The 16,662-nt window shown below is 41.7% G+C and overlaps 1 protein-coding gene across 2 annotated transcripts; it reads right to left on the bottom strand.

Moving 5' to 3' along the window:
- Positions 1-1,970: 1,970 nt before the first annotated feature.
- On the bottom strand, positions 1,971-16,548 carry PIN4 (peptidylprolyl cis/trans isomerase, NIMA-interacting 4). 2 transcript variants are annotated; one of them, XM_071213070.1, is made up of 5 exons: positions 16,373-16,479; positions 15,496-15,630; positions 12,162-12,235; positions 3,292-3,411; positions 2,708-2,889 (listed from the first exon to the last, which is right to left on the bottom strand). In XM_071213070.1, exons 2-5 carry the CDS (start codon positions 15,563-15,565, stop codon positions 2,731-2,733), a joined length of 423 nt encoding a protein of 140 aa, XP_071069171.1. In that variant the 5' UTR covers positions 15,566-15,630; positions 16,373-16,479; the 3' UTR covers positions 2,708-2,730. The 2 variants fall into 2 exon arrangements, with proteins under 2 accessions (XP_004450494.1, XP_071069171.1); XM_004450437.4 differs by lacking the exon at positions 15,496-15,630 and having other exon boundaries at positions 1,971-2,889; positions 16,373-16,548.
- Positions 16,549-16,662: the final 114 nt, after the last annotated feature.

Genomic DNA, 16,662 nt, shown 5'->3' with positions numbered 1-16,662 from the left:
GAGCTGACACAACAAGATGACGCAACAAAAAGAAACACAGATTCCCGTGCGGCTGACAACAACAGAAGCGGGCAAAGAAAAAAACACATACACAGCAAAAGGACACAGAGAACAGACAACTGGGGGGGAGGGGAGAGAAATAAATAAAACAAAATAATTAAAAAAAAATAAAAGAAAAAGAAAAATATAGGGGATTCCCATATACCCCACCCCCTCCCCTCTCAAATTTTTCCTATTAATAACATCTTACTTTTGTTAAAATTGATGAACAGATATTGAAGCACTGCTACTATCCATGGTCTATAGTTTACGTTATGGTTTTACACTTTTCACTGTACAATTATACAGATTTTGACAAAATATATAATGGCCAGTATCCATCATTACAGTAGCTTACAGGACAATTCCAAGTCCCTAAAAATGCCCTATGTTCCACTTATTCTTTCTTCCCCCTCCCCTCAAACCTCTGGTAACCACTCTCTTTATATCAGTATCAGAAGTTCTTCCATTACTACAATAAAAATAAATCTACTTTAGTCCATGTTTGCATTCCCCCTTATGTTTGTTCATTCCTCAGTTTTGAGGATTTTTGGATGGTGATGCCTGCTTTGCTTCAGAATGAGAGTGGTCTTAGATCTTATGGGGCAGATGGAAGGAAATGTTTTGCTTGCATTTGTAGATACTCTTTACTTTTGTGGCTGGGGGTTGTCCATCATCATTTTGTTAGTTGTTCTGGGCAAGTCCGATGAACTGGAGAGGATTTGTTGGCTGCAACTCTCCTGAGATTGATGGCTCAACTGGCATATGAACAGATTGACATATATTTAATGGGTATAGTGCTAACTATAGGTTCAAATAAAAGGGGTAGAAGAATCATGAGTAGTGAAATTATAAATGAGTCTAAGTATTTTGTATTGGGGAAATAGGTTATCATATATTTCAAGGTAAGGCCCACCAATGGGGTACAGGTTTCATGGGGTTGTGTGTCTAGTCTATAGTGTTCAGCTGTTTCAGGAACACCTGTTTGAGGCTTTGTTTACTGAGGCAGTTAGTGAGACTTGCCTAAGAATTACATAAGCGTAACCTCTGGATAGAAGTTATAGTAATTTATATTCCCACCTTCCTACCATTAATGAAAAAGAGTACCTGTTTCCCCACATCCTCACCAACAATATGTTAAAGGTTTTTGAACTTTGCCAAGCTTGTAGTTGAAAAGTGGAATCTTGTTTTAGTTTTAATTTGCAATTATTTTTACTATGAATGAGGTTTGGTGTTTAAACACTGAACTTGAAAAAGATGCAATTTCAGAGCAGAATTAAATGCATATGCTATAATGTACATCTTTATAAGTTTTTAATTTTTACATTTACCAACTCCTTCAGAATCTTAGTTGCCAGTAAAAAACTAACTTCCTAAAGGTTTGTCTGTTATCAGAGGCCAATTCATGCCCTATTGTCTCACATGGTAGCAATAATTGCTTTCTTGTTATGCGACAGAAGCTAGTTTACTTTTTCTAGTCCATCTTTCTAGCACTTTGGCTTCCTTTCTTTGTGGATGACATCCATGCATTTGGTTAGTATCCTGGGCAAACCAATGTCCTGAGCAAGGACTCCAGCTAGGATATAAAGTTTTTTTTAGAAATTTATATTAGATTTTCAGAATATATTTTTAGAGACATTGTGAATGTGGTTTCTAAAGTAGTTTCATCATTACTCTTGTACCTATTATTTTGAACATCTCTATATATCATAATGGTATATCTGTGTATCCCTGGGAATGGAATATGCACTAGTCTCAGTAGGGAAAATCTCATGGATGCATAACCTGATGGGGTGCTTGAATCTTTTGAAGTGGGAAAGACCTTCTTAAACAAGGCCTTTAGGTGAAGTTGCCACGATGTAGGCATAATGTCCAATTAAATGCAGCTGAAGGAGAGAACACTGTTAAAAGAATCACTGTCAAGAATAATGTAGTTGTTTTGGCAAAGTTTTATTGCTGAAGCAGTATAGTAGGTATACAGTATTCATAATATTCTTTATACTTCTTTTTTATGTCATAAATATTGCATTTTAAATATTTTAAAATGTCGATACCTAGAATTTGGCCCTGGAAGGGACAGTTGAGAATTGCATATTATCCTTTTTTTTCATATTCTTTTTATGCTGACATTTTTCCCTTCAACCAGCAGTCGGTGAGTGGCTGCTTAGTCTAGTTCAAACAACACAGGCAGGACTAAATGCCTTTGTTTCTACAATAAACATTTATTTTTTTAAAAAAAGGAGTTAATGTTGAATGGCTTTGATGTGTCATGGACTATGTTAAGCATTTAAATAACAACTGGAGCTAATAACATCTGTTCTGTAAGGTCAAAGTTGGCCAACTTGTAAAACAAGTATTGTCCAAGAACTTTTTTATGGCTCTCATGTAGTAATCTATTGATTTGATGCCCAGTATTTTTAGTTGCATCAAGAGTGTAAGCCCTAGAGATGGTTTCTGAATTAATTTATGGGACATGCTGAGAATGAGATAAAGTAGTTCTGGGAGGAAAAGGGATATAAGTTAAAACGAGTCTGCCTGACTTGCTTTGAAAACTACCAACTAAATACCTACACTAACCTACACCCACTCTATTTTGCACCAACAAACCCACACTGACAGTTTATAACAGTTATTCAATACCTTCTAAAGAAATAAACAATGTAGAAAGTTTATTCAGTCTTTCATATGATTTTATTTTCTCCCTTCAACCATAATAATATGATATCCAAATTTTGTCTTAACTGGAGGATCAGTAAACACAGGCTTATCTAGTCCACTTATAGGCAAGGCAAATGCTGCTTCTTGAAATGGTCCTACCATGGACCCTCTGGTCATCCAACCCAAGTCACCCTGAAAAATCCAAAAGACACAAAATGTCAAATGGCCCTGAAGAGGGAACAGTTCTAGAGTAGCATGAGAGAATTTCCCTACGTGAATGCTAATGTTTATTCATCTGGGCTGTAAAGGAATAGGCTCAACAAGGACAAATAGGTGGAAGAGGTCTAACCCGAAACTGAACACATAAGCACTCACAATACTGCTGGGCTTTTAAGATGGCTATACCAATTTGATCCTGCCTAGTTTCACAGACATATGTGACCCTTATTCAACTGTTTAAAAGTTGAACATTTCTGCTTTTAAGATCTTTAAACCAAGACATGGCTAAAATTAATGGCAGAACATAGAAATGATCCCTATTTTTGTGTTTCCACTGTGGGGGAAATATAATTTTAAAAGGTAAGACCATCATACCCCTTGCCTGGCTTTATCTTCACTATATTGTGTGGCCACTTCATTGAATCTTATTCCAGACTTTAGCTTTTCCATGGCTTCCATGATTCTGCTGTGCTTTTCACAAAGAATGTGTCTGACCTACAAGAAAAAAAGTATGTACACATATTATCTTGAGGCCCAAATGATTCCTCACAGTAGAGCAATTAAGTCTGGATTACTCACGTGAGAGAGAAACCACATTAGCTCATGGCAACTAAAAATCCTGTAAGTCTGCTTAGCTGGGTGACAAACACAACCCCATTTCCTGTATCAGTTTTGTTTTTTAATTTTTTTTAAAGATTTATTTATTTCTCTCCCCTTCCACCCCCACCCCAGTTGTCTGTTCTCTGTGGCTATTTGCTGCGTCGTCTTTGTCTGCTTCTGTTGTTGTCAGCGGCATAGGAATCTGTGTTTCTTTTTGTTGCGTCATCTTGTTGTGTCAGCTCTCCGTGTGTGCGGCACCATTCCTGGGCAGGCTGCACTTTCTTTCGCGCTGGGCAGCTCTCCTTATGGGGCACACTCCTTGTGAGTGGGGCTCCCCTACGCCAGGGACACCCCCGCATCGCAGGGCACTCCTTGCGCGCATCAGCACTGCGCATGGGCCAGCTCCACATAGGTCAAGGAGGCCCAGGGTTTGAACCGCGGACCTCCCATGTGGTAGTCGGATGCCCTCACCACTGGGCCAAGTCCGCCGCCCTTTTTTTTCTAATTTTAAAATTATTTATTTATTTAATCATATTTCTTTGAAGATACATAGATCACAAAAAATGTTACATTAAAAATATAACAGGTTCCCATATACCCCACCCCACAACCCATCCATTCTTCCCACATCAACAACCTTCTTTCATCATTGTGGCACATACATTGCATTTGGTGAATACATTTTGGAGAATGCTGCACTGCATGGATAATACTTTACATTGTAGTTTACACTCTCCCCCAGTACTTTCAGTGGGTTATGGCAGGATATATAATGTCCAGCATCTGTTCCTGCAATATCATTTAGGACAAGTCCAACTCCTGAAAATGCCCCCACATCATATTTTTTCTTCCCTGTCCCTGCCCTCAGCAACTACCATGGCCACTTTCTCCACATCAATGCTACAGTTTCTTCTATTACTAGTCACACTAGTTCTATAATTGAATAAAAGTAAGTCCACTCTAATCCATATTTTATTCCTCCATCCTGTGGACCCTTGTTGTGGCAAACTGGCTTACCTATTTGTTGCTTCCTGCTATTGTAGAAGATGTTGCAAGTTGTTTTCTGCTATTGTATAAGATGTTGCAAGTTGCTTCCTGTAGCAAACAGCTGCTCCTTAGCTTTCAAATAAATAGATGTGAAAACTAGGGATGAGGCTCTCAGATCCAAAAGCTGTGAAGTCTCCTGTTCCCACCTTTGTTTCTTCTCTTGTGTCTTTCTTTCTGTCCTTTTATTTCTTCAGTTCTGTGTTGCCTTCCCTCTGTGCAGACCTACGGCTGAGCTGGTCTCAGCAGACCCTGGGATGGTGATCAAGAGGGGGTTTAGATCCCACATAGTTGATGGATGCGATTCTCCTGCTTGCAGTTGTAGGTGCTCTCAGTACCCTGGTGTGATGGCTGACCATCTTCACCTCCGTTTGTGACCTGGGTAAGTCTAACGAACTGGAGAGTAGGAGTTGCAACTCTGGTGAGGCTCAGGGTCTAGTTGGCACATGGACAGTCCAGAGATTCAAGTCTGAGTATACACCAACTCCAGTGCCAACCACAAGTTCAGTAAAAGTGACAGAAGAGGCATGTGTAGAAAGGTCACGTCTGAGTCCAACTCCATCACACTCAGGAACACAAATTCCAAAGTAGGGCCCACTGGCAAGGCACTGAATTCCAAAGCTATCTGCCACACCCTTAGAACCTGTGTGTCTCCATAGCCCTCAGGAGCACTAGTACCTGGGATTGTATCTATTTTTGCTGTCTCTGGGATCCTGCTGAGGCATGCATAAGCGCAACCCCTCTGATGACCTCCCAACTCTTTTTTGAAGACTCTTAGCCATATAAACTCATTTGTCTTTACCATTTCCCCCTTTTATTCAAGATCTTTTTCTAGTTGCATCACCAGTTACTGATTGGTAGTAATCCCTCGTTGCCAGGGAAGCTCATCCCCAGGAGTCATGTCCCATGCTGAGGGGGAGGTAATGCATTTACATGCTGAGTTTGGATTAGAAAGTGGTCACATTTGAGCAACATGGAGGCTCTCAGGAGGTAACTCTTAGGCACCCTGTATTAGGTATTTATATTAGAACCTGATTTAGTTGGAAAACAGGCATCTGGCTGTGGATAGCCTTCATTTTTTACCATATACCTCAGTGGAAACATAATAATGGTTGAGAGTTTGGAGTCAAATCCCAATTCTGCTGTATGATCTCAGGCAAGTCTTTAAAGCTCTAAGTGTTTCCCCATTTGTGCACTGGAGAAAATAACAGTATTATGTATCCTCAAAGAGTTGTGATGACTGAGATAATGCAGCTAGCATTCAATAAATGGTAGTTGCTATTACATTATCAGAATGGGCATGATATGAAAACCTCCCCAATAGGAATTATTCTTTACCAAAAGAGGTCCCATGGGTAAAAATCTTCCCCCATCCCCCACAATTCACCAGTTTGAATAAGTATTATCTGTTGAATATTAATATTCAACCCTACAAAAGTATTCAAATTTGATCTACATTTACATAAAGCTGTGGTTTAAAAAACCCAGCATATTCTATAAAATGATTTTATCAATATATATTTTACAGAATCTACCATTTCTCATTCAAAAAGAATGATTCAAACTGTACATGGTATGTGTGGCACAAAGGGTGTCTCCTTTATAAATTCAGAGACAAGCAAACTAGGCACTCAGGGTTAAACTACTGAAATTTGAGGGGGTTAAGTGGAGTGTCCTAGGCCCACAGGAATAATTCCTGACTGGAGGAGCCACACTGAAGATATGAACATATCAAAGGAAAGAATGTGTCAAAAATCAGGGTTCAGAGGGGCAAATTTCTATAGAATGTGCCCAGCATTGTCCATTAGAGATGGGGATAAGCAATCTGGACACTAGAGAGATGGCCTGCTGAGGGACAAGGATGGTGCATCAAACCTCAATTTGTCCTGGGTAAAACAGCTTCCAGACTGCTCTCTTTCTGCCTTCACACTGAGGAAGCAACTTTCTGATTCATTTACTGGGGAAGTACACATGAGCATTTATGGTCACATAAAGGGAATCCCATTGCCATTTTATAAATTAATAAATGGGTATTTTGGTTTGGACAGTTTAACAGGTTCGATGTGAGTTTGCAGTACCTGTGGGGTTTGCAAGTGTAACTGACCACCTGGCAACTGTATATCTGGGTCTGACACCTGGAAGAGATTCAAGCTACAGAACTTCGGGAGCAATCAGCATGGAGGTAGTAGTTGAAACAGGGAGAGCTGATGAGATTACCCAGGGAGATTATGCAGAATGAAAAGAGGATGAGGAAAGAAGGCTGGCTACAAGCAACGGTGGAGAATATCAATGTTTAGGCAACAAGCAAAAAAAGAAGCTCCAAAAGCAAAATAAAATGGAAGGACCTAATAATAAATAGAAGAAAGTTTGTTAACAGACACTAAGGCAGGAGAAAGTTTCAAGGAGGAAATGGTCAATAGGATTAAGTAATTCAAAAAAAAATCAGGTAACGGCAGCGGACTTGGCCCAGTGGTTAGGGCATCCGTCTACCACATGGGAGGTCCGAGGTTCAAACCCCGGGCCTCCTTGACCTGTGTGGAGCTGGCTCATGAGCAGTGCTGATGCACACAAGGAGTGCCGTGCCACATGGGGGTGTACCCTGTGTAGGGGAGCCCCATGTGCAAGGAGTGTGCCCCATAAGGAGAGCCGCCCAGCGTGAAAGAAAGTGCAGCCTGCCCAGGAATGGTGCCACACACATGGAGAGCTGACACAAGATGACGCAACAAAAAAAGAAAAACACAGATTCCCGTGCCGCTCACAACAACAGAAGCGGACAAAGAAGATGCAGTGAATAGACACAGAGAGCAGACAACTGGGGTGGGGGGGGAAGGGGAGAGAAATAAATAAATAAATAAATCTTTAAAAAAAAATCAGGCAATAAGTATAATAAATTTACTTAGCAAAAGAAATTTCAGAGTGTTAAGCACAGAAGCCAGAGTGCAGAAGGTTGACTGAGGAAGTAATGGTAAATGGGACGATAACGAGCATGGGGGTACGCACTCAAGTTAGAAAAGGAGAAAGAGCTCTAGTTAGAGGAAAAGGGTTGAAGTCATGCATGTATTTTGAAGATGTACGATCCCTGGGCATATTTTCAGACTGAAGGGAAAGATCCAGTAAAGAGGGAAAGGTTGAAGACAGAGCAAAGAAGGAGGGTGGGAAAAAATGAAGGAGTAAGGTCTGGTATCTAGAGTACTCCCTGAAGGATTAGTTAGAGGAATAAAGGTGAGATGAGAGAGATGGGAGGTGTGGGTGAAGATAATATTGTTGCTAGGAGGCTGGAAGGTCAAGTTCTTGACTATAGGTCTGGTTTCCATTTTCTCTGTGAAAGTAATAAAAATATTAAAACATTGAGTACTTAATATTTGCTAGGTTCTGTGCTAAGTGTTTTGCATGTATTATCTCATTAAATCCTCACACCAATCCCACGAGACTACCTTGGTGTTTCTCAACCCTGGCTATACATTAGAATCATCCCCAGAGACTCCACTGGGACAACTGAAAAAAAAAAAAAAGGAATAAAGACTGCTTTATATCAATGGTAAATTTCTTTACCTGGATAACTATACTTAATGAATATTCTTTTTCTTAGGAAATATATATAGATGCATTAAACAGTGAAGATGTACAATGTATATGACCTACTCTCAAAAGTTTAGTAGGTAGATAGCTAGAGATAAAAAGAATGATACAACAAATGAGGCAAAATGTTAAAAGCTGATAAATCTGGATATCTTGGTAGCAGGTATATTAGAGTTATTTTGTATTATTTGTATTATTATTTTTTAAAAGTTATTTATTCCCCTCCCCCTTCCCCTCCTCCTGCCCTGTTGTTTTCGCTGTGTTGTCTTCTCTTCTCATTTTCTCTCCTCTAAGATTCACTGGGATTCAATCCTGGAAACCTCTGATGGGGAGAGAGGTTCCCTGTCAATTGCGCCACCTCAGTTCCTGGTCTCTGATGTGTTTCACCTTGACTCTCCCCTTCGTCTCTCTCTCTCTTTTTTAAAGATTTATTTATTTATTTATCTCCCCTCCCCCCTCCACCCCGGTTGTGTGTTCTCTGTGTCTATTTGCTGCGTCTTCTTTGTCTGCTTCTGTTGTTGTCAGCGGCACGGGAATCTCTGTCTCTTTTTATTGCGTCATCTTGTTGTGCCAGCTCTCCGAGTGGGTGGCACCATTCTTATGCAGGCTACACTTTTTTTTTTTAAAGGAATTGCTCTGTAATTTACTTTTATTGTGATTTTTTTTTTTTAAGATTTATTTATTTATTTCTCTCCCCTTCCCCCCCCCACCCCGGTTGTCTGATCTCTGTGTCTATTTGCTGCATCTTCTTTGTCCGCTTCTGTTGTTGTCAGCGGCACAGGAATCTGTGTTTCTTTTTGTTGCATCATCTTGTTGTGTCAGCTCTCTGTGTGTGCCGCACCATTCCAGGGCAGGCTGCACTTTCTTTTGTGCTGGACGGCTCTCCTTACAGGGCGCACTCCTTGCGTGTGGGGCTCCCCTATGCAGGGGACACCCCTGCTGGCATGGCACTTCTTGTGCACATCAGTACTGCACATGGGTCAGCTCCACACGGGTCAAGGTGGCCCGGGGTATGAACCTCGGAGCTCCCATGTGGTAGACGGCTGCCCTAACCACTGGGCCAAGTCCGCTTCCCATCGTCTTTTTGTTGCATCATCATCTTTATGTGTGACTCACTTGTGCGGGGCACTGGCTCATCACGCGGGCACTCACGTGGGCATGCTTTCTCTTCTTTTTCACCAGGAGGCCCCAGGGATCAAACTCAGGTCCTCCCACATGGCAGGCGAAAGCTCTATCACTTGAGCCACATCCGCTTCCCTATTTGTATTATTTTTGTATTATGTTTGCAACTTTCCTGTTTGAAGTTATTTCAAAATCTATCAAGTTCTAAGATTACTGAGGAGTTTCGGGGGCCTAGGTAAGGTTACAGACAATGCATTAGTGGTCCCTAATCCCCAAGGTCATGTGTCTCTCTGACAGGGCCCAATAGTTCTGAGTTTAAGTGCAAAGAAAGCAGACCACTGGAATGATCTTGAAGTTGCAATTTTGCAGGTGGATGCAGTGGAGGACTGAAAGGAAAATGAGTTGCTGCTCAATTCAATTATCAAGCCCTTAGATTTAATTTCCAGTTTACAGGCAATACAGTGAATAGTGGAACAAACACAAAGCCTGGGAGAACAGGGTGGGCTCAAAAACCTGGAGGTCTGTGTGAGGAGAAAAACAGGATTTGGGGAGGCAGGAAGTGAAGGGGAAGTAGGGAAGCTGTGGTGAGCAGGTGGATTTCAGGAGCTGAACAGCTCATAGTGATGACAAGGGCAGGGTGTAGGCACAGGAGTGGAGCCTAAAGGAGAAAGGCAGAATATGGAAGAAACCTAGACAGTAAGAGGCTGGTGGATTCCAGGGTCCCTCCACTGATGGGGCATTCAAAAACACTGAAAAAAACTCAGCTCTCCTTCAACAGGTGAATGGTTGAACATAACTCTGGTAGTTCTACCATGGAATGCTACTCAGTAATAAAAAGGAACAAACTATTGACACACGCAATAACTGGAATGAGATCACCAGAGAATTATGCTGAGTGAAAAAAGCCAATCCCAAAATGGTTACACACAGTATAATTTCAGTTATACAGCATTCTTGACATTATAAAACTATAGAAATAGAGAACAGATTCGTTACTCCCAGAGGTTAAGGAAGGGGTGGAGGTAGTAGTGGGTGGGAAGGGGATATACCTATAAAAGGGTAATAGGAGGGATCCTTGTGATGCAGCCATTCTGTATTTTGACTGTATCAATGCCAATATCCTGTTGAACTATGGTTTGGTACTAGATGTGACCATTGTGGGGAAACTGGGTAAAAGATACATGCAATTTCTATATTATTTCTTATAACTGTATGGGAATCTACAATTTTCTCAAAATATTTAGTGAAAAAACCCTTATCATCTACTTTTCTATTAATTACATGCCACTCCTTTCCATATACCTCATTTATAGCTACAATGAACTTTTTATTCATTTTTTTCCAGAGAGGACAAGATGCCTCTTTAAAGCCATATACAACAGAGGAATAGTCTCTAAGGTTAGGTTGCAAAATCCATACATAAGGTGCACTGCTTTCTAGGCCCCTGCCTGCCACTCTCTCCTCAGCTTCTGTAATGCTCCCTGACATATTTTCTCCTTTCCAGTACTCCTTTGCTGTCCCCTGCATGCTTGTGCTTCTGTGCCTTGGGCCTAGAAAGCACATTAGGTGAAAACTGTATGTAGCCAAAATTACCCTAGAATACCCCTTATGAAGATGCCATACTGGAGACCAACATGTCAGTCTCCCCAGCCCCCAGAGTTGTAACAATGGCTTCTTCTTCAATTGAACACTGGATCGTATTTAGGGGCCATGCTTTATAGAGACCTATCTCGGGACACCAGAATCCCACTTAACATGGCTGAATTTCATACAAGGATGGAGGCCAAGTACAAAAAAGCAGATTCATATCATCTGTTTCTCTCTCTCTCTCTCTGGGGCATATGTTCATTGAGTAGAAAGATGGGCAGAATAGCCCATACCATTTATGAGATATATGTGTATATATATATATGGTGCATATGCATTATTGAACTTGTATGATGCATTTCCATTACTGAACTTATCTTTCAGCAGTGAAATTTAATTATTTACCTAACTGCTCCCCAACTAGACTGTGATGACAGAGACCAAATCTTGTTAACTTTTTACTCCCCAAAACTTAGTACAGTGCTTGGCAGAGGACATACTATCACCAAATCCCTGTTGAATGAATGAATCAATGTATAGGCTCCCAAGTCCTGGCTAAAACACAGCAAGTGCCTTGTTATATAGCACTTAGTATAGTTCCATTTGCAGATTTCATTATCCATTTGCAGAGTTTTTCAGGGCAAAACTCCTCTGGGACTACTAGGTTAGCACTTTAAGAAGTTATTTGCTGATTGTCTTCTACCCCCATTTTCATAGTGAGGGCCCTGGCTTGCAATTCACCAGTGGGGAAGCTATCTAATGAAACCTGAGCCCTTGCTGAGCCTGTTTATTCAGCAGAGGTGCCTCTTAACACTTACCTATAAACTTGGTTCATAAAATATGATTTCATCCCAAGAAATAACTTATTCACTTACTGGGAAGATGTAACTCAATACATTTTGAGGACCAATACTAAGAGTATGAAGAAATTCTGATGTCTAAGAAATCATTTGAGAAAAATTTTTTTAAAAGGTCTTTCACTCTTTATTTGATTGATTCCTGGTAATGTGAAATTATGTTTCTAATGTTAATGAAACCTTTTTTTTTCAGGCGGTACCAGGGATTGAACATGGGATCTCATACATGAGAAGCAGGAATCTGTTTAACCACTAAGAAAATATTTTAAAGGAATTACTATTCATAAGTGACACTGGTCTATATTTTCCAATTTTTGTTATCTTAATTTTATATCAGTGTTAGGCTAGCCTCTGAGACTGAATTAATAAGCAAACTGCCTTTTTCTTTCACACACACCCTTTTATATATATGTTATTTATATTTAACATGGAAAAAAAAAGGAAATAATAACTCACCTTGACTGCATTGCCACCACCTTTAGGACCCTGAGCCTTCTTGTCAGCACTGTCACTCCCAGAGGCTGCTCCCCCTTTGGAGAAGAGATGACAGGTACTCATTCAAACTGTACCTCACTAATTACAGAAAAGTCCAACACACAATAGAAGTTGATATTTCTGTCACAGCACCAAGCTTCAAAAGAGAACTCTGCCAAACACTGTATTACATCAAGCTAAATTAATCTGTGGCCCACGTCTTTTAAAACCAGAAATTCATGCCCTATATAAACCCTTCACAAATGAGTGAGAAAATGGGTGAAGGAGAGCTTCAGAGTCTCTAGATTCTATGGACCCAAATTCAAATCCTGTCTTTAAAGGGAAAACCCCTGAGCTCTGTAAGATTTCTAATAAACACTGTAAATTATGCCTTAGTGCACTCACAATTTTGAAAAGTAAAAATCTCCAAAGAAAGATTTAAGTAAAGATTTCTCACTATACATATTTGACTAAAGACTGCATTTATTTCTAAATCCCTGGAAGCTAGTACATTGTCTACTGATGCCTTCCTAAGAAAAGTTATTGATATTCAGGTTAACAACCACAGCCAGCATCTTACCTATGTCATTTTACTATGTCAACTTCTGTGTCAAGGGCAGCATACTGACTGCGAGACGCTGGCATTCCTGGGAGCTACTGCCAGATTAAGGGTTAAGCTCAATAAAGGTTTCCTAAGTAACTACTAAGTGCCAGCTACTGAAAATACAAAGATGAATAAACCACAGGTTGTTGCAAGGAACTCATATTCTAGTGGGGATGACAGATATGTAAAAAGATCATTTAAGTAGAATGCATTAGGTGCAAAGAGACAGTTAGGGGCAAGGGGCTAGGGAAGCACAGTGGGACATTTTAGCCAGTCAGGGAAGGGTTCCTGTATGAACAGGCACTGACCAGGTGAAGAAAGGACAAGGATAAAGAGGAGTCATTCCAGGATGGGAGACCAGCATAGTATGCACGGGAAACTCTCAGCCCTGAAAGCAATCCTTTTATTTTGTGTTTCTTTCATTGCCTCTCCCATTACCTTCAAACCTTTACCACTCTCCTCAAGACCCCTACGTAGTCCCTGCCCCTCAGTCTTAGCAAGTACCCTTGCCTTCTACTTTAACTTCTATAACCTCCACCCCTTTCCTTTCCCTGGCCCCAATTTGATACCAAGCATAAGGTGTTCCTTCTCCTATTCAAAGGTCAACTGCTCCACCTCTGTCCTGGACCCTATTTTCTCCTAAATCTCACTCCCCTGTATCTTCACTTCTCTAACTCTACTTGCTCTTTCATCTCATCCTCATGCCCAAGTTTTCCCCATTCTGAAGAAACAAAGTTTTTCCTTAATCCTTTGTCCTCCTCTATCTGCCCTCCAATTTCCATTTTTTTTTTAAAGATTTATTTTTATTTATTTAATGTCCCCCCCCTCCCCTGGTTGTCTGTTCTTGGTGTCTATTTGCTGCGTCTTGTTTCTTTGTCCGCTTCTGTTGTCGTCAGCGGCATGGGAAGTGTGGGCGGCGCCATTCCTGGGCAGGCTGCTCTTTCTTTTCACGCTGGGCGGCTTTCCTCACGGGCGCACTCCTTGCGCGTGGGGCTCCCCCACGCGGGGGACACCCTTGCGTGGCACGGCACTCCTTGCGCGCATCAGCACTGCGCATGGCCAGCTCCACACGGGTCAAGGAGGCCCGGGGTTTGAACCACGGACCTCCCATATGGTAGACGGACGCCCTAACCACTGGGCCAAAGTCCGTTTCCCTCCATGTTTTTTAAATTAAAACTTTCTAGAGAGGTCCACACCCATTATCTCTGCCTTATCACTTCCCTGTTCCATCCTCTAATCACTACAGTATGGCTTCTATCTTCCCAATTCCACTGAAACTACTCTTGCCTTAAGACTATCTCTCATTTCTAAATCTAAACAGAACTATTTTTCTGGTTCTTATCTAATTTGGCCTCTTTGCTGTGCTTGATAGGCTATATCCTCTTTCCTGAAACTTTTTGCTTTCTCTGGCCTCTGGGACACCACTCTACTGCATTTCCTGTATCTATTTGTCTCTTTCTCTGCCCCAGTCAAGCAGGCTAGTAAGATAGGGAAGCAACAGATGCATCTGGAACCTGACAGGAGAGCCCATGTGGACATCAATAACCCCCAGGATGGCTGCTAGTAGACCCTCCCCAAGATTCTGCCATTCAGAACAAAGGCTTCTTCTGGAAGCCAGGAGAAGCCCCAAATAGTCCCCAAGGACTTTATCATTGGGCCCTCATGGGGGATTGATGGGTGGGGTACTCAACCAAAATAGCGAACAGCTGGAACTCCTCCCCTGCCCAGTAAAGGGGTGGGATAACTTAACAGTTCAAAAAGCCAAGCGGAAGGCCTGAACAAGCACTTGTGCTCTCTCTCACCTGTGGACCTGTCCCTGCCCTCTGCACACAGCTCTCCTGTTTTTCCTCTGCCATGTGGCCATGCAAGTAAAACCTGGGCATTTATAACCTATAATGGGAAACTGTAATCTGTAAATCAGCTCTCTTCATCACTTTTCGGCCCCTTTCTCTCTACCTGGAACCTCTGATCTCCCATTTCTCGTCCCTCCCTACCTGAGTAAATTACTGGCCTAACTCACCCGATGTGCTCTTGAAATTCATTTCTGCAGCATAGTCAAGAATCTAGATAAAATTTGGTAACATGAGGATCAAATCTTTTGCCCTCTGCTTATTTCATTCTATAAGCCAGCCACGGGTAATCTCATACACTCATGGGTTCAACTATCATCTTCATGTTAATAATTTCTTAAACCTACCGGTACAACCTACATTTCTCCTTTGGACTCTAACCACCTTCTGACTATGTCTCCACTTAGATGTCCAACAAATACCTCAAACTCAACATATCCAAAAGCAAACTCATCCTGCTCAAGTTTTTTTTTTTTTTTTTTTTAGGTACTGGGGCTGGTTATGTGTGGGAAGTTGGAACTCAACCACTGAGCCACATCACCACCCCAGAGTTGGTTTTTTCATTTGTTTTGCTTGTTGTTTGTTTGTTTTTTAGGAGGCACTGCAGATTGAACTTGGGACTTCCCATGTGGGAAGCAGGTGCTTAACTCCCTGAGCCACCTTTGCTCCCAAATATTCTTGATTTTAGTCTGCAGAACCAACATCACGTTAGAAATCCAATCCAGAAAACTTAGAACTATACCATGTCCCTTCCCATCCCCAGCCAATAAATCACTAAGTCCTATTTCACATCCTAAACATTTATAGAATTTGTTCTCTCTTCTCCAATCCCAGTCACTATCTTAGTTCAGGCTACCCTTACCTTTCACCAGGGCAATTGCAGCAATTTCTTTACAGGTCTCCTGACTCTTAATCACTGTTCTTTGCATCATGTATGATTTGATTTCTCTCTGTCTTCATTGCTACCCTCTCCATTTGAGTTTTTGTTCCAGCAACACTGTAAGGTATACACCATACTGTGTCTCACCTCAGTTCTTTTGCTGCTGGACCCTGTGTCAGCTAGGCTTTGCCTTACCCTCCTCTGCCCATCTTGGCCTGCCTAAGTCATCTCCAGGAAGTCTTCCCTTTCCTGTTCCTCAGGCTAGATGAGACACTTCCTCAGTCTCCATAATATCCCATATGCATTTCTCAGCACTGAATTCAGCACAATGCTTTATAATTACTGTGCTTCTGCCTTCCCCACTACTTCAGGAGGTAAGATTTGAGTCTTATTTTTATATCCTTAGCGCCTAGCACGGCGAGTGAAATATACATTTCTGTTCAATAGACGAGCCCTTCTCTGATGACAGACATGGCATCCTGTACACTTCAAAGGGAACTTTAAGGAACATGATCAATGTGGACTTCTTTTCATTGCTGACTTTTGATAAGATTAAAATTTAGAGCCCCAATAACTCCTTGAAATAATCCTAAATCATCACCTCCGAGTAACTATTCCCACTGGCTTCTACCACCTACCAGGACAGTTCCTGCACCATACCCCAAAATGCTCTTACAACTCCAGTAGGTCCTTGTGCCACTTGTCCTCTCAGCCTCACTGGAGGCACTCCAGACACAATCTATGGTAGCAACACGGGGCCGCGGCCATCCGCTGCCTTCGTCCCGGCGGACCTTGGAGGTCTCCTGTCTGATCCCTCCTCGCACACCCCCATTTTCCCTTGTTGCTCTGGCCACTCTACCTTTCCCTCCTTTTCCAGAACCGCTTTTTCCTTTAGGTGGCATCTTCGAAATTTGTTGTCGAACACTCCACTGCTAACGTTTCCTTAACAAAACCCCTTAGGACCTCCTGGGGATGTCGTAAACAATGCCGGAAAGCAGCATCGCAATCAGCCATTCTTACCGCGGCTTTGGAAGCAGGCACAGACTAGGGCAGACCCAGGACCTTCACCCTCCGACCAATGGGGCTGAAGATATCTGACCAATAAGAAGCTTAACACTCGGTAGAGGGTGGAGCCAGAAGTAGAGTTAG

Source organism: Dasypus novemcinctus, chromosome X (assembly GCF_030445035.2).
Source record: "Dasypus novemcinctus isolate mDasNov1 chromosome X, mDasNov1.1.hap2, whole genome shotgun sequence".
NCBI classification, from domain to species: domain Eukaryota; kingdom Metazoa; phylum Chordata; class Mammalia; order Cingulata; family Dasypodidae; genus Dasypus; species Dasypus novemcinctus.
This window is presented reverse-complemented; position numbering and strand designations above follow the sequence as displayed.

Coding starts and splice junctions, on each gene's coding strand:
- PIN4 (XM_071213070.1), bottom strand. CDS start 15,565: ATGATGCAAAGAACAGTGATTAAGAGTCAGGAGACCTGTAAAGAAATT. Junction 12,236..15,495: donor TGCAATTGCCCTGGTGAAAG/GTAAGGGTAGCC, acceptor TCTTCTCCAAAG/GGGGAGCAGCCTCTGGGAGT. Junction 2,890..3,291: donor AAGATAAAGCCAGGCAAGGG/GTATGATGGTCT, acceptor TGGATTTTTCAG/GGTGACTTGGGTTGGATGAC.